The sequence below is a fragment of the Muscardinus avellanarius genome, assembly GCF_963383645.1.
Source record: "Muscardinus avellanarius genome assembly, chromosome: 3".
Taxonomy (NCBI): Eukaryota; Metazoa; Chordata; class Mammalia; order Rodentia; family Gliridae; genus Muscardinus; species Muscardinus avellanarius.
The window spans coordinates 46347876-46368772 of record NC_137788.1 but is presented as its reverse complement, the minus strand read 5'-3'; the positions used below and the strand labels follow the sequence as shown (position 1 = coordinate 46368772).

Genomic DNA, 20897 nt, shown 5'->3' with positions numbered 1-20897 from the left:
CCAAGGGCGCAGGGCACCAGTTCGCCTCTCACTCTCCATTTAGCCAGTCCCCACGGGGCTGTCTGCTTAGGAGGCTACTGGCTTAAGGAGAACCGCAGTGGTCTCCAGCTAGACTCAGCGCTGTCTTCCGGCTAGCTCATCTTTAAAAAAATCCCATGACTCAGCAATCTCCTGGCACGGAATTTACCCAATGGCTACGCTGACAAAAGTACTCTAAGATACCAAACAAGGAAGCTCACCGCAGCATTGTCTGCAATAACTAACAACTGGAAACTACCTGAACATCATCAGTAGACATGAGCGCGGCTGCTCCAAAGAGCAGGTAGAGCATGTTGTGCTGATGTGGCAAGATCCTGAGTCCCCAGACCTGAAAAGAGGCTAGGAATAGAGCTGGGTGTGGTGGTGCACGCCTATAATCCCAGCCACACCAACACACGCACACACACTCGCACACACACACATACAAATGAATAGGACGATACTAATGGAATCCTCTGGCCTAATCCCAACTCTCTACTCCTGTTTCCAGGACCCCCAACTCCCTCTGTGCCCTGGCTCTTCTGAGAATCCCTCTTCCTGCACCCACCCCACCCTTTGTAGTGCCTGGACGATGAGTAAAATGGAGAGAGCCTGCGCGGCGGTGCACACCTGTGGTCCCTGCTGCTTCTAAGGCTGGCAGGTGAATCACTAGAGCCCAGGAGTTCAGGGCCAGCTGGCCAACAGGGCAAGAGCCTATCCCTGAAAAACTAATAGAAATAAGCGGGAGTGATGGCACAGGCTTCTAATCCCAGGACTTAGGAGGCTGAGACAGGAGAATTGTAGGTTTGAGGGCACTCTCGGCAATATAGCAAGACCCTATTTCACTGCAAAAAATAAAAAGGGCTGGAGGTGTAGCTTGGAGGTAAAGCACCCCTGGATTCAATCCCCAAGACCACAAAAAGACAAACAAGAAACCTAATAAAAATAAATGTGTAGGTGAAGTGCAAAGAGTACAGCGAGGAGCTAGGCAAGGCTTTACCACCCCTGGCGGTGGGCGCCGGGGCCCCCAGCTCTCTCCAGAGCCCCCCAGCCGCAGATACGGCGCCGCCTTGCCAGGCCTCTCCCCCATGGGAAGAAGCGGTCACGCACTGACTGGCCACAGCAGACAGGGTTGGTCAGGGCGGGACCCTGGCCCCAGGCCCCTGCGGACCTGGCGGAGGCCTGGGTAGGAGCACAGGTCTCTCCCAGCCCTTCACACCAAGCCTCTTCTCCAGGGGTTGTGGGGAAGCTGACCAAACACCAGCTCTGGGGCCTGGCTGGGGCCAGCCCTTTTCACTTTTTGTTTGGAAATGAGGTATGCTGCTGAGACTGTCCTCCAACCTGTGACCCTCCTGCCTCAGGCTCCCTAGTACTGGGATCACAGGCCTGTGTCACTGCACCCGGCTCGATCACGCAGCACTTTTTCTGACTACAAAATGACATTTACCACGCAGCTGCCCTGCAGGGCTGTGTGAGGGTTAAACAAGACCCGGTGTGGGGCACCTGACATGTAGCACAGTGTCTGGCACTGGGGAGGATCTGGTCTTATTAAATAAGTAGAGGCAGGTGACACAGGAGTGTGCTCGGCCCATTAGCCATGAAGACTCAAGCCAGACTTTCTGTAGTCACTGTGGAAGTGTGCACCTGTAAAGGACTCTGTAAGCCCAGCCCCATCGCAGGGCATATGCCATGAGCAAGGCATGACACCTTAGTCTTCAAAACAAGAGATGCCAGGCTAGCGCCAGGTTCCAAACGAAGAGACTGAGGTGGAGAGAGAAGCACATGCTCATCGGAGCCCCCCATGGGTGCAGGGCGGAGCCCACCATGGGTACAGGGCAGAGCCCCCCCCCTCCGTGGGTGCAGGGCGGAGCCCACCATGGGTACAGGGCGGAGCCCCCCCCCCCCCCCCGTGGGTGCAGGGCGGAGCCCACCATGGTTGCAGGGCAGAGCTGGGCTCAGCCAGGCCTGCACTCGCAGGGCAGGGCGCACGTGGTGAGGGCGGCGCATGCCAGCGGTGCTCCCGACACCAACACAGGCTCTGGTGCAACACAAGGGCTCTTTATTGTGGGTAAGAGTGCCGCGAAGCCCAAAGGCCCCCGAGGGCCTGATGCAGGCTCTTCAGAGTGAGAGGGGCTGGGGGTTCAGAACGCCCACGCTCACACGGCACCGTGCAGATACAGAGCCAAAAACTTCCTGAATGTCTCTGGCTGGAAACCAGTCAGCCCAACAGGTTCCTGGAAAGAACACAGCCCATTAGGATCCTGTTACTAGGTTTAATGGCAGCAATTAAAACAAAGGTCAGTCTTATGTAAATCTTCAGTTACTGGATAATCACTGTTTCTTTCTCCCACATCGCCTCATGCTGGGACCAAGTAGGGACACCAAGGAGCTGGCACCAAGGAACAGCCTCCTGAGGAGAGCGCTGGGGAGGCCGGGAGGCGCCCTGACCGTCAGATGAGGCACGCCGCTGCTGCTGCCCTGCTCCCCAAGGCCTCTCGCGTCCAACACCCAATTCTAGGGCGACCACCCTCAGCTCATTCTACCCCATTTACCGCGCCTGCTCCCCGAGGCAGGTGCGGAGCCAGAGACCCGGGCAGCGGCGTGACCCTGCTTCCTCTCCTCAGGAGTGTCAGTCAGCTGCTCGAATAGTGCTGAGAAAAGGGGCAGACCTCACTTCAGAAGGCAGGGGCCACCACTAGCTCACCAGCTTGTGCACATGGAAGGGAAAGTAGAACGGGCCAGAAAGAAAAAGGGAAGGCAGGAGGCTGAGGGCGAGGCCCGGGCTCGGGCAGGAGGCATGGCAGCATCTGACCCACCCAAAGGCCTGGCGCTGAGTGTGTATTCTAGAAGGAAGATGCTCTGAAGACTCAGAGGCAAAGGGACTAAGAACAGAGGAGGTGACTGTGTGACTGCAGGTGAGACAAAGGGGTCTGGGCTAAAAAGGGCCCAGATCTACAAGGTGTTTCAAAGTAGAGCAACAACACACGGGGAGCTGGCCACAGAACCACGCTGCTCACACTCCAGGGCTCCCCGCTCCAGGCGGCCAGCTGTCCTCAGGCATGGGACCAGCCGACCACAGATCAGCAGCTCCGCTCTCTGCTGAGCCTGCCTACGTCTGTTCAGAGTGCTCACTGCTGCCTGCCGTCACTGATCTAGATGTAGTCACCCACTGCAGAGAGCAGGCCCCGGCTTGGTGGTGACGGAGCCGGGGGAGGACCTACATGTCCGAGTGAGGGCCCTGCCTTGGAGAAGTGGAGTGCAGGGCTTGGTGGAGGAGAAAACCAGGCAAACATGACTACAGGGTGGTCTTGTGATAGGCGAACACAGGGATAGCGGTGATCGGGGAAGCTTCCCGCAATAAGAGTAGCACTTACGCTTATGCTAACCTGGAAGGACAAGTGGAGGACCCTCACGAGAGAAACAGAAGAGGAGAGGGAAGAGAGGGGAGAGGTCGCCTAGGCAAGAGGAGCAGCGTCTGCGGAGGCCCTGGGCTAAGCAGAGGAGCCTGGTGGGCACTGAAAGGCACGGAGGGGGGGGTGTCGGCAAGGGAAGCAAGGACTAAAGGGGACACACATCCCGGGGTGTGCAGGCCCTACAGCCAGGGCCCCACGCATACTCCCTCCTGGGCTCTGGGTGGGACAAATCCGGGCCTGTCCAGTCACCAGGCCAGAGAGGGCTGGACTTACCACCACCACTTTCTTTTTGATCACTGGGAGACACCGGAAGTACTCATAGAGGTGCTGGTCCGAGTCAATCCAGACCAGATTTTTTACTCCATCATTAGAGGTCAGATCTGTGGTATTCAACTGCAACACCAGGAACTGGAAGATCTGCCCATCTGTGCCTATGCTCTGCACCACCACCGGCTGCTCCAAGACCCTGCTGTCGTTCTGAGACGAAAAGGGACAATGAAACCTACATGAGGCTTACCTCTAGAATGACAGAGTCGAGGTGAGTGTAGGAAAAACTGGCAAGATGCCTGGTACCCAGGAGGCCTTCAGAAGTAAGTTTAAGTATTAGTAAAATTACTAAGTGGTGCTAACTGAAAGAGACTATCAGCAAATTCACTGACGGGTGCTATCCTGGTGAGACATGGCCAGGCGGACACCCTAGAAATGTCTTGTAATGAACAGCATAGTCCAGGCAGCTTCTAATTGCCTTCGAGGCCTGTTCCCAAGACATCTGCCTACACCCAAGGTTCCACTTTGAGACAATTAAAATTGAATAAGATGCTGGATGTGGTAGGGCATGCTTGTAATCTCAGTACTTGAGAGGCTGGGACAGGAGGATCACAGGGTCACAGCCAGCCTTAACTACTTAGTGAGACTGAAAACAAAAACACAAAATAAAACAGAGCTGGGGGTGCAGCCCAGAGGTAGAATGCCCCTGGGTTCAATCCTCAGTCACACACACACACACACACACACACACACACACACACACACACTGAATAAGGAGTCTAGGGCCAGGCCTCCCTCCCTGCAGGCTCTGCTGGGCCTCCCATGCCTCGTGGCCCCGGGAAGCCTGGTGTTTCAACTTGAGCACAGAGTCATTATTCCCAGAGAGGTGATTACTGAGCAAGTCACAGAGATCAGACAGATGTGCAGGCAGGATAATGAAGGAATCTCACAAACCATGGCATCAGCTGAGGGGGACAACAGAGACATCAGCTACCAAATGTTAACCTGCAGGACCAACGAGTAGATATGTCATGAGTTCTCAATCCATTTGTCAGACTCGGAAACAGACCTGGCAATGTAAGCTGACTCGTCTGAAGTCACCAAGCTGTACGGCACCGGAACCTGAAGTGGCTCGTGCTAGACATGTGTGCTGTTCACTGTTCCCTGCTCCTGAGGGCCTGGTGTCCTGGACTGTCATGCCTACAGTCAGTCAGCTTCAGGCTAAGGGCTTCCTGCTCCCATTTTAATGTGGAGTGGGGTCCACTATGTAGGATTCTACCCACTGGCATATTTACTGATGATCTCTCTGTTGGCATCACTTGGTAACTGTAGTGATACTTAAACTACTTCCAGAAGGCTTCCTAGGTGCCAGGCATCTTACCATTTTTTCCAAAACTCACCTCTATTCTCATAAATCTAGAGGGTAGGTCCCCAAACTCATTGGCTTACTGCCCCCTTCTAAGAAAAAATTACTCAGTACCCCCTGGACACTTCCACTGCCCCCTTACCTTTATTCAACATCCTCTAATTGTACCTGAAGCTACTATCGCTCCCCCTGGATTGGTCCAGCATTCCCTCAAGAGCAGTTATCTTCAACTTCAGAAATCTGAACTAAAGCGATATTCCCACGAACAGATAAGAACACTGAGATTCAGAGAGCTGATATAACTTGCTAGAGGTCACCTAGGAGGTGCGAGCCAGGATCAAACCCAGGCTGCTAAATCACTCAAAACCCTACTGTACCGCTAGGCATGGTGCCACACGCTTGTCATCCCAGCATATAGGCTGAGACAGGAGGATCACGGTTTGTGGCCAGCCTCAGCTACTTAGTGAGGCCCTTTGCAACTCAGTGAGACCCTGTTTCAAAATAAAGAATAAAAATAGGGCTGGGAGTATCGCTGGAAGGTAGAGTGCCCCTGGGTTCCATCCCCAGTTCCACAAAACAAAAACAAAAACAAAAACACTCTACTGTGCTGGTTGACACCTGGTGTTACCAGTTATCTGACAGCAGCATCTTTTTTCATTCTCTACTTGGCTGGTGAGTCATATGGTCAACCTGTGGAGACTCAGCAGCAATCTGGTTTGTGATTGCTACTTGTTGGACAAAGATCCAAAAGGCAGCCAGGCATGGTGGCACACACTTGTAAAAAACGCTTCTGGGGAGCCGGGCGTGGTGGCGCTCGCTGGTAATCCCCATGCTTGGGAGCCGGAGACAGGAGGATCGCGCAGGTTCAAAGCCAGCTGCACTGGCTTAAGAGACCCTGTTTCCAAATAAAACCTATAAAATAGGTCTGGGAGTGTAGCCCGGAGGTAGACAGGCTTCCAGGAACCCCAGTACCACCAAAAAATAAATAAATAAAATGCTCCTGAGTTCAATCCTTAGTCACACACACACACACACACACACAGAACAGGGCATCCCTGAGTCAAAGATGCTGCCAATGTTCACTCTAGGGTTGATCTGACACTGGGAACAGCTAATGGCAGACATTCAGTGTGGGCCACAGAGGGCTGCTGGCTGTAGAAATACCTGTTCTTAGCTGCATGAGAAACAAATTGAAAAAAAGAAGCACCTGTATGTATTAGTCGAGAATTCTATATTGACTCTTATCTCCCTCTGCAGATCAATAAAACTGCAGGTAGTTACATAAATTTCTTAGCAATTTTACCTTTTACATGGAGGATCTCCCCATAATTGCTGAACATCACATCCCCAGGAATGATTTGTACCTGGAGGGGCTGGGGAGCGCCCCTCTCCTATCCAACTGGTGGCAATTAGTGGCAGTGCTGCTACCCAGGCTCTGCTGGCAATGGCTGGCGCAGACGCTGCAGTGAGCCTGCAGGCCTGAGATGTGGCATGTGACCAGCTCCTTCTCCCCTCCAAGCTAAGAGACAGCACGTCCTTCAAGCTGGAGGGATCTTGGATCCAATCCTTGTTTCTCCACTCATAAGCTGTGGAATCTTGGGCAAGTTATCTAACCTTCTGCAGCCTTCAGGAGGTATATAGTCAGACAGGAATAAAGTGGGAAAGACACAAGGTCACATAAAAATGTGCTGTCAATCCATGTGTGTGGTGGGGACTGAGCGCAGGGCTCCATGCATGCTAAGCAGGCACTCTACCACTGAGCTACACTCCCCGCCCATTCACTAATCTCCCAGCTGTGTGATCTTGGTCAGTTATCCATTCTCCTTAAGCCTCAGTCTCTTCATCTGCAAAGTGAAGCTAATAGCATCTGCCACATGAGGTTGCTACGGTAGTAAATCATGCAGTGGTCCTCAAATTTTAGTGCAGAGTTTTTGAACAAGAATTCCTACCAGCTTCACCTGGGGAACTTGTTTAAATGCTGACTATAGCCGGGCGTGATGGCGCACGCTTGTAATCCCCGCGCTTGGAAGGCAGAGACAGGAGGATCGCGCAGGTTTGAAGCCAGCCGCGCGCGCTGGCTTAGGAGACCCTGTTTCCAAATAAAAATGTAAAAATAGGTCTGGGAGTGTAGCCCGGAGGTAGAAGGGCTTCCAGGAACCCCAGTACCACCAAAAAATAAAAATAAATAAAAATAAATGCTAACTATTGGCCTCAACAGCAGAGTTTCTGATTCAGTGGTTCTGGGAATCTGCATTTTCAACAGCTCCCAGATGGGGCTTCTACTGCTCATTTAAGACTATATGCAGAGAATTACTGATACCAACAGCCCTAATTAATGCCAGGATATAGCAGCTGCTCAACACCTGCAGGATCCGTTCCACTCTCGATTCATGTAACTTACCACACCTCCTAACCTGCCTAGGGCCTAGACCAAGTGGCACAGGAAACTACAGAATCACCTCACTCCTCCAAAAGGGTGTTAGGCTCTAAGCAAGCCCTGGCTGCCCAGCACGTCTCAGAATCTCTCTCGCACGCACACACACACACACACACACACCAAGGGCCTGGTTTTCTGGGTCTCCCACACAGCCCTCTTCTACCTGGAGGCCTCTGCTCCTGAGCCAGGCTTTTACCCCTCTGGGAACAGCTCTCTGTGACAATACTCAGACTCCATTCTATACCATCTAGGGCCCCAGGACCTCCTCTTGGGATCAAGAGGCACTACCAGAGGCACCTTGGGCCCCAAACCCATCCTGAGCCCGCGGGCAGCTCTGGCATCCCCACCACCTCACTTCCTTCTGGGAACCTAGCGGGGCCCTGAGTTCCAGTTCTGCCACTGCACAGCAGGTGCAGTGATGACTGCAGACTGGGTCACATCTTGTTCCGATCCTCTCTCCACCAGCTGCGTGCGAGCCAGGCTGTCTGGAGAGCAGAGATCTCCATGAGACCTCATGGGCCACTGTATCTGGATAAAGCCCAGGCACAGCCGGCCCCTAGCAGAGAGGAATCGTACCCTAGGGTGAGTGGCAGCGCTTCTCCCTAAGGCTCCTCCATGAAGCAAGGAGTCCCTATACCCGCTTCTTCCACTGAGTAAAGTCCTTAAGGCAGGGGACCACCCCATGTAAATACACATACATACGTACCCCGTAGAGGAGCCGGGCCTGAGCCAGGGCACTGCCAAAAGCATACAGGAGCATCTTGGCCCGCAGCTGGCCTGGCAGGAAGCGGTGTGGCCGTATATTGGCTTTCTCCAGGAAGTACAGAGTGTGGGGATGGGAGTAAGGATAGCCCTTCTGGAATCCTGCAAGATACATAATCGCACAGAGGTGTGGAAAAGATTAACCAGCTTGCCACAGAGTCTCAGGAATGTCGCCTCCCCTCGGCTCAGGGCTAGGCACCACCAGACTCGGTGGGAGTACACACTGTCACCTCGGCTCAGGGCCGCACCTCGGCTGCCGGCCACACCAAGCCTGCTGCCTGCTTTTGTAAATCATGTTTCTATTGGGCCATAACCGCACTCAGTTATGTATGTCTACTGTGACAGAGACCATATGTGGACTGCAAAACCTAAAATGTTTACTATTTGTCTCTTCACAGAAAATGCCTGCCAATCTGTTACAGGTGCTCCTTGCACGCCTGTTCTCTCCAGCCTTCCTTGCTATTCAAGCACACAGAGGACGATAATATTAGGAGAGGAGTAATGTGGAAGCTGTGGTAATTATTAAAAAGGAAACAAGTTATTTGTAGAATCTCCTACTTTAATATTACATTACTTTAGTAACAAATGGCTTGTCTTGTATCTCACAACTGATCAACGTTTGGCTCTTGTTCATCTTAGCCAGGACCTTGTCAAGTCATGATAATCTTTCCCCTGCATGGAGATGAACAAACCCTGTAGGCTGGGGCTTCTAGGACGAGTGAGCTGGACCCGTGAATGTGGTACAAAGGAGAAAAGGAGGAAGAGGCTTAGCAGTGCAGGCCCGAGAAGCTCTGAGGAAAGCACTGAGGGTGCGGCTTTCCTGCACGTCTCGGTCCTCCGGGCTGCTTAGCTACTCAGCACATGGAAGTACTCAGCACCCTCGCAGTGGCACCAAGCTCTATGACACGGGAGCAGAGACCAAGCAGACCTACCACTGCCTTTGGGAGCTCAAAGCCTAGAGAGAAGACAGACAGGAAAACCGATCACGTCCAGATCGAGCATGTCAAGATCTGAGTGACTCAGGGGCCGTGGGAGGGAGATGAAAGGCCCTGACGAGGCTGAGAGGGCTCAGCGGCTCTGGGAGGAAGTGATTCTTGAGACAAACTGTGAAAGATGAACAGTTGGCAAGCTGCAGGCAGAAAGGGATGAATGGCCAAGAGTGCCGGCAGAGCGAAGAGGAAGTGCAAAGCAGTGGTGACAAAGGGAAGGAGGCAGCAGGAAGGAGGGATGAGCTGGAGCGAGGGGCGGGGGCAGAGGCGTAGCTCCAACACGAGAAGGGAAAGAGAACCCGCTTTACGTGGGCGCGGGGGGGGGGGGGGCGGGATGAGATTAAACTGGAAAGGCTCCTCTGGAACTGTCAGCTAAACGGATTGGAGAGCAAACAGCCTGGGGTCACACTGACCAGCCACGATGGCAGCGTGCACTGCAGGAACTGGGGCCAGCCCGGTCTGACCACCTAGTTTCTGGTGTGGCTGACAGAGTGGACGTGATGCTTTGTGGGATGGAATTTGGATAAAGAGCTCTATTCAAGGTCTGTGGAGAAGTCTGAAGGAGGGTGATAGCATCTACAGGGTGAGTAGAAAGAGGGGACCCACAAATAAAGGAAAAGCCCTGGGCATAAGCACTTCAAATTGGGGGTGGTAGCATACACCTGTAATATCCATGGCTCAGGAGGCTGAGGCAGGAGGATTGCAAATCTGAGTCCATCTGGGCAATTTAGCAAGACTGTCTCAAAAAAAAAAAAAAAAAAAAAAAAAGGCAGGGTGTAGCTCAGTGGTAAAGTATCCCTGGGTTCAATTCCCAGTGCTTAAAAAAAGCCCCTCAAGCCAGGCGTGGTGGCACACGCTTGTAAATCCAGCATTCGGGAGGCTGACAGGAGGATCACGGTTCGCTGACAGCTTCAGCTACTATTTAGTGAGGCCCTCTGCAACTTACTGAGACCCTGTTTCAAAATAAAGAATAAAAAGTAGAGCAGGGGGGGTAGCTCGGAGGTCAAATGCCCCTGGGTTCCATCCCCAGACCCACAAAAAATAAAAAGCCCCTCAAGTCACCCATTAAAACTCTGATGTCAGAGTTACTAATGGGAATAAAATAAAACTCAGCCTTTGAACAAATCACTTAACCTCCTTTCACCACAGTTTCCTTGTCCCTAAAGTGGGGGTAACAGCACCTGTCACGTGGATTGCCTCTAGATCGGAGGAGATAAGGCATCTGCTAAGTTCTTAGTACATCCTTCCCTCTGCGCCACCTAAAACTCCAAGCTCTGCTCCTTACCTGTGTCGTCCCTCACATCATAGACATGGCATTCCTGAAGATCGATGGTGGGAGCTATGGGAGAGAAGGTCTCAAGAACGTGGCTCTTGGTAGCTTCAACCTCTTCTTTGGAGGCGATGGGCGGCAGAGGATCCTTGGCACTCAGTCGGGTGCCTTTACTACCACGGACCTGAAGGAGAATAGACTCTAAAAGGGGAAGAAGATGGTTAGTCCAATCTGGTCTACAGCATTTATCAGCTCAGCCAAGTCTAAGGCCTCCAACCGCGGTGCGCCATTAGGATGTTAGCCCTAGGGTCCTTGAAAGCTTCTTTCTGTGCACCTACCCAATGACCCGAGGCCTCAGGATCCCTGGGGGCCCAGCCTGCCCCACACAAATATTCCTGAGCACCACTCTAAGCCAGGAACACAGAAGTGAGTTCCTCTCTGCTCAAAGAGCTCACCAGGCAGTGAGTGCTATAGGGAAAAGCATGAACCAGTCAGGAGCATGCCTGTAATTCCAATTCTTGAGAGACTGAGACAGGAGGATCACAGGTTCCAGGCCAGCCTTAGAAACTTAGCAAGATCCTCAGCAACTTAGTGAGACTCTATTTAAATAAAAAAATAATAAGACTCTATTTAAATAAAAAAATAATAAGAAGGCCCTTGGGTTCAATCCCAGTACCATGAAAAAAAAAAAAAAAAAAAAAAAAGGAGAGAAGGGAGGAAGGAAAGGGATAGAGAAGAAAGGAAGGGAGTAAGGGAAAGGAAAGACAGAAAAGTATGAGCCAGATTCAGAGTCAGATACAGCTCAGGTGGGGAGAGGGAGGCCTGCCTGGGAGCCCTGGGGACATCCTGGAACAACGCCTTAAAACCAGGCGTCTGAGGGAAGGCAAGCACAGCGCTTCGCACTGTTCTCACTTCGCACCAGCTCACTGGTTGTGAGGGGCTGTCCTGTGCGTTGGAGGGCATCTCGCAGCAGTCCTGTCTCTGCCCATTTAGAAGCCCCTCCCCATCCTGCCCCAACCCTCCCCATCCAGTCACGACAATTGAAGACGTCTACAGACACTGCCAAATGCCCCCAGAGGACAAACTCTTTCCCAGTTGAAACCCACGGGGTGGAGTCCACCAAGCAAGAAAGGGAAAGAAAAGCACTTGAGTTAAGGAGCAACAGGTGAGAGGCAGGAGTGCGGGCTCCACAGAGGAGCACAAGATGACCATGGTGTGACGCGGTGGGTAAGCGGGGAGGAGAGGGCAAAGCGCTAGGATGGTCACTGAGGGATGGGCCAGCCAGGCGTCCTCGCTAAGAGAGTGGAAGTGCAGGGCCAGGCACAACCCTGCACAGGCTGAGTCACGTGTCTGTTCTGAGGGGACATAGGTGGCTTAAGGAAGCAAGCCTCTGACTGACCAGCGAGCTGCCAGCATTGCTGTGCGGTGCCCTTCACAGTAGTGCCCACAGGCAGCATGCTCCACCCCAGACACAATGTGTCTGCAGGCCCCTGGGGTGTGGGTCCTCAACAGTCTCTGTGCAGGCACACTTTCCTCTGTAGCGTCTGGGCTTCAGAGACAGTCAATCAAGTTGAGAATGGTTTTACTATAGGTCTAACAATCTGCTTGGCCCACAGCACTGTCATTTACTTAGCGTGTGGCCTCCCTTACTGGGTATGCGAGAAACAGGTACTACATCGGCGGGTGGAAAAATTCTTTTCTATTTGCTAAACTACATCATAATTGCACCTCAAGATTAGTATCCCAAAGCATTTCCTACTTCCTCACACATAATCTACAAGCAACATGAATGTGCCCGGACCTCTCCTAACCTTGGGTTTTTGACTCTCCCCACAGACCACTCTACTGTGGTTTCTAATTCAGTCCCCTCCACATCCCTCCTCCAGTGACAGCTCCAAAGGGGGCAGTTTAATTAGAGGTAATGCTTGACGATGGGCCAACAAGCCCTCCTCCACTAATGAGGCCTATTCCCTAGTGCTGCCTCTGCCTCGCAAGGCTGCTCCCTGCCAGGAGGCCCATCTAGAAGGGGCAGGTGAAAAGCCTCACCAACAGACAACCTAAGGCCCAAGTTAGTCCCGGGCTTCTCTCCCTGCTCCAGACCTCCTTTTAGAACCCCTGTGTTCTCTACGGCCCTGCCAGAAGCACCTAGGAGTTGAGATTTGTCCACCCGTCCCTCTCCACTGTGTCATGAACCGTGAGACACTGTGGACAAAAGGAATGAGTCATGGCCCTGACCTCAGGAGTTCACAGCTCAGTGAGGCAGACAGAACGCTACCAGGCAGCACAGTGTAACAGGTGCTGTGATGGCCAATGGGCACAGGGAGCACCCAGGAGGAACAGCCAACCCAGCCTGGACGCCAGAGGAATGGGCCGAGTCGAGCTTTGCTGAACTGGCTACATGAGGAAAATGGACGAGAGCATCCCAGAGAATGCACAGCAAGTGCAAAAGCCTGAGGTGAGAAAGCCTGAAAGCAAAATCTACAAGGGGCTAATGTAGGGATGCAGTGGGGGCAGGGCAGTAGAGCAAAAGGTCAGACGAGGTGGAGGCCAAACCACAGAGGGCCCTCCACGCCACGATAAATGGCTTAAGCCACTGGGAGACAGTGAAGGATTTGAAATAAGAGAGAGACATAAAAAGAATTGTACTGTCTGGGTGCAGTGGCCTATGCCTATAATCTCAGCTACATAAGAGGCTGAAGCAGAAAGATGGCAAGTTCAAGTCCAACCCTGGCAACTTAGTAAAATCATGGATCAAAATAAAAAATAAAAAGGGCTAAGAGCATAGCTCAGTGGCAAACTACCCCTGGGTTCAGTCCTCAGTACAAGAATTGTACTTTAGAAAGAACACTCTAAGCCGGGCGTGGTGGCACACGCTTGTAATCCCAGTACTTGGAAGGCTGAGACAGGAGGATCGCAGGATCGTGGACAGCCTCAGCTATTTAGTGAGCCCCTCCACAAATTAGTGAGACCCTGTTTCAAAATAATGAATAAAAAATCCGGCTGGGGGTATAGCTCGGAGGTAGAATGCCCCTGGGTTCAATCCCCAGTACTACAAAAAAGAAAAAAGAAAAAAAAAAGAGCATGCTAGCAACTAAGCTGAACATGGATTTAGAGATAGAGAAGTGTGAACGGGGTGAGAAGGCTGCTGCAATAGGGATGAGCCTGGAGAGGCAGGGACTCCATGTGCTTTCCTTACCTTCAGTATTGAGGCACTCCAAGCATGTGGGGGCACTCAATAAAAACGGTTGACTACTAAGGGTTTCATTAACAGTCTTAGAAAGAAGTGATTACAAACAAAAAAGGGTAAGGCTATATAGTCAATGATATCAAGGATGTGCCTGAGCCTACAAAACTAGGCATGGAAGAGTGAGGATAGGTCTCTGGGAGGGGTGGAGATAAGATGTAAGCTGGCGGTGGGGGTCAGAGTAGAAAGATAAAGAATAGAGTGAGACTTTTAATATACAAGATGACCAACCTCGATTCCAGGTGGCAGATAATGTATAGTTTTTGGCACAAATCCGTCTGGCCAGAGAAGGATGCTTGAGAATCTGGGATTTACACAGCTGTATCAGACTGTCCATAATGATGGGGCTTGAAGAAAACAGAAGAGACGTTTGGGACATAAAGCAACAGGTTGGCTCCACGATTCATCAGTTGGGAACCTCATTTACTTGAGGGGAAACTTACCAGTAGGCCTGTCTCTTGGGGACGTCCTCAGTGGAATGCCAGAGACGGGCGTAAGAGATGGCGTTGAGCACCTGTTCGTCTTGGTTCTCGATGTGGTTCTTTGGATCATCAACCAGGCTAAGCACTTTCTCGGGAAGACCTTCAATTAACTTGGACTTGGTCAGCCAGAGGGCCTGCTTCACACCTTTTAGGTAAACAGCACAAAACAATGAAAACAGAAGTGTTTCAGGAAGAACTGCTCATGTCTGCCAAGTTATACTGTGGGGAGAAAGCTCCCTCAAGGGGGCTGGATTTGGCCATACAAGGGGGTGCATGCTTGTAATCCCAGTACTTGGGAGGATCACAGCTTCACGGCCAGCCTCAGATACTTAGTGAGGCCCTCTGCAAATTAGTGAGACCTTGTTTCAAAATATGGACTAAAAAATAGGGCAGGGGGTATAGCCAGGAGGTAGAATGCCCCTGGGTTCCATTCCCAGTACTGAAGAAGAAAAAAAAAAAAGAGGGTTGGATTTGTTCTGGGAGACCCGAGGGGAGAGAACTAGAAGTAAAGAGTGGGAACTAGGGGAGCCAGATTTCAACTGGACTTCAGGAATGACCATATACTTCAAGATAGTCAACAGCTGACCAAGCTACCATGGCTACCATAGGAGGGATTCAAACAGTGGTGAAGACAGTGGAGGTCATGTCGGCAGTAGTGAGATCTGAGCCTGTGGGACTATAGCAACATGTGCCAACCCTTCACTTAAGATTCCTTCTATTAGCTGGGCACAGTGGCTCACAACTGTAATCCTAGTACTTGGAGGCTGAGACAGACAGGTTTGAGGCCAGTCTCAGCAACTTAGGAAGATCCTGGGGGTTTTTTTTTGTTTTTTTTGTTTTAATCCCTTCTATTAATCCAGCCCTGACTAGAAAAACCCATGCCTACCAAATATGCTTTGGGGAATGGGAATAACTTTTAGATCTTTAGATCTTCATGAATAACTTAAGAAACCCTGAGTATTTTTTCAGCAAGGAGTGGTAGTACATGCCTGTAATCACAGTACTTAGAAGGTTGAAACAGAAGGACTGCAGGTTTGAAGACAACTTCACCTATGTAACTAGAGAGACCTTATTCAAAATAAAAAGCAAAAATTTAAAAAGGGCTCAGGATGTAGCTCAGAGGTAGAATGGCCTTGGGTTCAATCCCTAGTGCCAAAACAAAAACAAAAAACCCTGAAATTCTGTAATGAGCTATTTTATTTTTTCCAGAACTGGAGAGTGAACACAGGGCATTCTACCTCTAAGCTACACCCCCAGCTTATTTTATTTTTGAGACAGGGTCTCAATAAGATAACCAGGTTGGCCTTGAATTTATGATCCTCCTGCTTCACCCTCCAAAGTAGCTAGGACTATAGACGTGAGCCACTGTGTCTAGCTCAAATGAGTGTAATCTTAACTTCTAAAATACTGCTAACAGATCCATCCACCAGATATTCCATTACCAAGGTCACTGAAGGGTGCCAAGTCTTTTTTTTTTTTTTTTCAGTACTGGAGATGGAACCCAGAGGCATTCTACCTCTAAGTTACACCTCTAGCCCTATTTTTAATTCTTTATTTTGAAACAAGGTCTCAGTTGCAAAGAGCCTAAGTAGCTGAGGCTGTCCTTGAACCGTGATCCTCCTGCCTCAGTCTCCCAAATGCTGGGATTACAAACATGAGCCACCATGGCTGACACCAAGTCTTTTAATATACTTCATAGCACCCTGTGGGGACAATGAAGTATTTAATGGCTGGAAGGAATAGAACTGAGCATCTAAAGAGGCTGACCAACTGACTTCTCAAGTTTAGGACTTATTCTCTGGCTTGGTCCCCACAGCCTACCAAATTACCTTCTTTCCTAATTAACCCTTGGAAAATACTGCTTCCACTTCCCTCAACCATTTTGTTTTCAGGACCTACTCCCATCCTGATTTGGGTGGGTAAAGATGAAGAATGAGGAAAGAGAGCCAGGTGTGGTGGTGCATGCTTGTAATCCCAGTACTTGGGAGGCTGAGGCAGGCAGATAGAAGGTCCAAGGACAGCCTCAGTAAGTAGTGAGACTCTCAACAACCTAGCGAGATCCTATTTCAAAATTAAAATAGGGCTGGTGATGTATTCCAAAAGTAGAATGCCCTGAGTTCAATTCCCAGTACCACCACCAAAAAAAAAAAAAAAAAAAAAAAAGAGGGAAAGGGGCCAGGTGTGGTGGCACATGCTGTAATCCCAGTATTTGGGAGGCTGAGACAGGAGGATCGGAGGTTCTTGGTCAGCCTCATGACTTAGTGAGACCCTCCACAACTTAGTGAGACTCTTTGGAAATAAAAAGTAAGATAGGGCTGGAGGTGTAGTTCTGAGGTAGAATGCCCCTGGGTTCAATCCCCAGCACCACAAAAAAGAATGGGAAAAGGGACTCTTAATAAACAGCCCCAAGGCCTCTTGAAGATAATTCCTAAAATTGCTCAAGAGAGAAGGACTGGTTTTGGCTTCGTTATTTTGACCTGTTCTCACTGAGGGTTGAGAGAAGAGCAGAAATGGATAGAAGACTTTTGGGTCCAGATCCTTTCCTTGAAAACGTCTCAACTCTGACTTTTGACCAATGACACTGACCTAAGAAACCACAGCCGCACAAGGTGGCGCACGCTTGTAATCCCCACACTTGGGAGGTGGAGACAGGAGGATCGCGCTGGTTCAGAGCCAGCCTTACTGGCTTAAGAGACCCTGTTTCCAAATTAAAATATAAAAATAGGTCTGGGAGTGTAGCCCAGAAGTAGAAGGGTTTCCAGGAATCAGGAATCCCAGTACCACCAAAAAAAAAAAAAAAAGAAGAAAAGAAAAGAAAAGAAAAAAAGAAACCATAGTCATAGGCCTGGCTTCACCACTGATCCACAGTGCACCTGTGAACAAATCACTTCCCTTCTGTCTTCTGTTATGATTACTGACTCTGTGCAGTGAAGTGACAGGCCTGGAGATTAAACACTCTGCTATCTCTTTCCACTACAATCTCCATTTCATATGTGTGTGTGTGTGTGTGTGTGTGTGTGTGTGTGTGTGTGTGTGTGTTAGTTACTGGGAATTTAATCCAAAGGCATTCTACCTCCAGCGCCCCCCCCCCTATTCATTTATTTATTCTGTCCTGGGGATTTGTCAATCCCCAGGGGATTCCACCACTGGGCTACACCCCCAGCTCCTCCTTTTTGAAACAGGGTCTGGCTAAGTTGCTGGGGCTGGCCTCAGCAGTCCTCTTGTCTCAGCCTCCCCAAGTACTGGAATTACAGGCGAGTGCCACCACACTGGGCTTATTTTTTTGTTCTGAAACAAGGTCTTACTAGATTGCTAAGAGTCTCACTAAGTTGCGGAGGCTGGTCTTGAACCTGTGACCTTCCTAAACCGGGCTTCTTCTGTTTCTTAAATGCACAGGATGTCAGAGCCAGAAGAGTCAGTGTGGACTGTCTGGTCAATAATATTCAATTCACTGGAACTGGAGGCTCAGGAAACTCAGCCACTTGCCCAAAGTCACAGAGTTAGTGCCAGGGCTACATCCTTGACGCGGGTCTTTTCACTTTGACACTGAAACTTTCTATTACTCCCTCACAGAAGCACAGCTCTTCACAGCTCGACTTAATCCTGTCAAATATCACAAGACTGAAATCACTACGACTCCACTTATCAGATGACGAAGCCAAGATCCACAGAACTTCAATGTTTTGCCACAGAGGATGGGGGTCTGTCCTGGGCAGAGGTACAAGGCCCCCCTCCCGCCGATCCTGGTGCCTCACCCTCGACGAGACGGCAACGACTGTGGAATATGTAGCAGACCTGGTCCTTGTACAGCGGATGCTCGTGGATCGGGGGCTGGCGCTGATACCTTGGGTGCTTCCAGCCGGGGTCCCAGGGCGGGAAGACCGGCCGCGCCAGCCCGGGCATAAAATGCATCTTCCCCGCATAGGTGATGGGCTCCAGTCCAGGAATCTCGTACACCCTGTCCAGGGGCGGAGGCTCGGGTTTCCGCGTGGAGCGCACGCCCCACTCGTACGCCCCACGTCTCGGGGCTCCGCAGCCCCCAAGGCCGAGCCGCCCGGAGCCAGCTAGCGCCCGCTTGGCGGGCCCAGACACCAAAGCCATGCCCAGGTCTCTTCAATATCACCTGGAGGCCGCCATTTTCCCCGCGCAAAGCCTGCCGGGAGCTTTAGGGGCTGGGCGCCAAGGCTTGTCTTCTGAGTGGCAGCAACATCAACCAATCAGAGCCGGGACATCCTTCTCCTGGTTCCCACCCCGGAGGCCTTTCTCCTTTTCTTATAGGTGAGACTCGCTAAACTCGCCCCGCCTCCAGGGGGTGGGGACACGCGGAGGCTCCTCACGGGAGGGGGATTGCAGGACCGTAGGTGAGTGGTCGTGTTAGGGCTGGGGTGGGAGGAGAGTGCTAGGACCTTAAAACTGAACTCGGAACGCCGGCATCCTTGGCCGATTACGAGCAAGTGGAGTCTGGGCAAGGCCCCACCGTCGCTAGCTGTAAAGATGACTGAAATGCCTAAACGGGCACAGCTGTACGGCACCTGGCACGTAGTAGTGCTCGGGAAAAGTTTCCTTTCCCCTCCACACACTTCTCACGACCTTCCTGCCCATCCTCTGCGCCTGAGAGCGGCCGCGGCCATCGCCGCAGTACCGCCCGCGCTGCTCATTCTGCGGCTCGGGCCCGCAGTCCCGAGGGCGAGGGTCTTTCCGCCCTGTTCTGGGAGTTTCCCTTTTTGCCTCCTAGAGGCAAGGCCAGAGAGGTGGAGAGGCTCCTTTGCTCTTTGCCGGCTATTTATGTGTTTACTAAAAGCAGGCTGTGTGTCAGGCGATGTGCTAAGCACCAGGTTGGCACCCGTGATAAAAGGTTTACAGTGTAGTAAGAGAGACAGACAGACACGGGCAGACAATGTAAACAAACAACAGCTACGCGCATTGAACACTATCGTGTTTTCCGTTTAGATTTTGTTTGAGTGGCTCTCCAATGAGTACAGGATTTTCCGTTTCTCCACTGCTATACTCCCTGCACCTAGAACAGTGGCTGACACTTAGTAAATAAATGACTACATAATAGACACAAGTAGGATGCTTGATAGAGAGTGATAGGGTGGTTCAGAGAGAGCCTCTGAGGGCAGATGGCCTTTCAGCCAAGGCCTGAGGGTGCAGAGAGATATCTGGGCAGAGGCAGCATCTGCCAAGGCCTGGCTTAAGGATGGTGCCTTTTATTTTTATTTTTATTTTTGTAGTACTAGGGATTAAACCCAGGGGCATTCCACCCCCAAGCTACACCCCCCTGCCCTACTTTTTATTCTTTATTTGAAACAGGGTCTCACTCAGTTGTGGAAGGCCTCACTAATTAGTTGAGGCTGGCCTTGAACCTGTGATCCTCCTGTCTCAGCCTCCCAAGGACTGGGATTGCAAGTGTGCACCACTACGCCCGGCTCTCTATTCTTTATTCTGAAAAAGGGTCTCACTACGTTTTGGAAAGCCTCACTAAGTAGCTCTGGTTGGCCTTCAACCTGTGATCCTCCTATCTCAGCCTCTCAAGTACTGGGATTACAAACATGTGTCACCATGCCTGCTAAGATGATGCCTTTTAGGCTTGAAAGATAGAGTCTGAGAGAACTGGCATGGACCATGTCTTTACTATTAATGACTAGAAAACCAGGCATCGTGGTGCATGCTTGTAATCCCAGTACTTGGGAAGCTGAGACAGGAGGATCGCAGGTTCAAGGCCAGCCTCAGCTACTCAATTTAGTGAGACCCTGTTTCAAAATAAAGAATAAAAATTAGGGCTGGGGGTATAGCTCAGAGGTAGAAGTGCACTGGGTTCAATCCCCATTACTGCAAAAGAATTCATGACTAGAGCTGGGTGTGGTGGCAAATGCCTGTAATCCCAGGCCTTGGGACAGGAGAATCATGGGTTCAATATCAGCCTCAGCAACTTAGGGAGGCCCTGTTTTAAAACAAAAAATAAAATGGGGCTGTAGGTGTAGTGTGGCAGTAAAATGTCCCTAGCTCAATCTCCAGTACCACAAGAAAAAAAAATCATGACTGGCCAGGTGTGGTGACACACCTGTAATCTCAGTACTTGGAAGGCTGAGACAGGAGGATTACAGGTTCAAGGCCAGCCTCAACTAATTAGTGAGGCCTCCACAACTTAATAAGACCTCATTTCAAAATAAAAAGAGCTGGGGGTGTAGCTCAGAGGTAGAATCCACCTGGGTTCAATCCCTAGTACAGAAAGAAAGAAAGAAAGAAAGAAAGAAAGAAAGAAAGAAAGAAAGAAAGAAAGAAATGAATTTATGACTAGCATGACCAACTTGTCTATCAATTTGCAAAAGAATAGAGAAGGTCAGGATTATTATAACATGGAGAAGGTAAATTTATTTTGGGGGTGGGGTTGTGGTACTGAAGATGGATCCCAGGGTCCTTCTACCTCCAGGCTACACTCCCAGACCTATTTTATATTTTATTTGGAAACAGGGTCTCACTAAGTTGCTGAGAGCCTCGCTGAGTAGCTAAGGCTGGCTTTGAACCTGCACGATCCTCCTGTCTCAGCCTCCCAAGTATTGAGATTACAAGTGTGCGCCACCACTCTCAGCATGGAGAAGGTAAATTTAAAGCAGAGATTGATATGGCTAATATTACACTGAGTAGC

General features: G+C 50.7%; 1 protein-coding gene across 1 annotated transcript; it reads right to left on the bottom strand.

The window, feature by feature from the left end:
* Window positions 1–2174: 2174 nt before the first annotated feature.
* Window positions 2175–18349, bottom strand: MRPL37 (mitochondrial ribosomal protein L37; the record flags this gene model as incomplete). Its single annotated transcript, XM_080691015.1, has 7 exons — window positions 2175–2252; window positions 3705–3908; window positions 8208–8365; window positions 10538–10723; window positions 13998–14113; window positions 14210–14393; window positions 18004–18349. 7 exons carry the CDS (start codon window positions 18347–18349, stop codon window positions 2175–2177), a joined length of 1272 nt encoding a protein of 423 aa, XP_080547141.1.
* Window positions 18350–20897: the final 2548 nt, after the last annotated feature.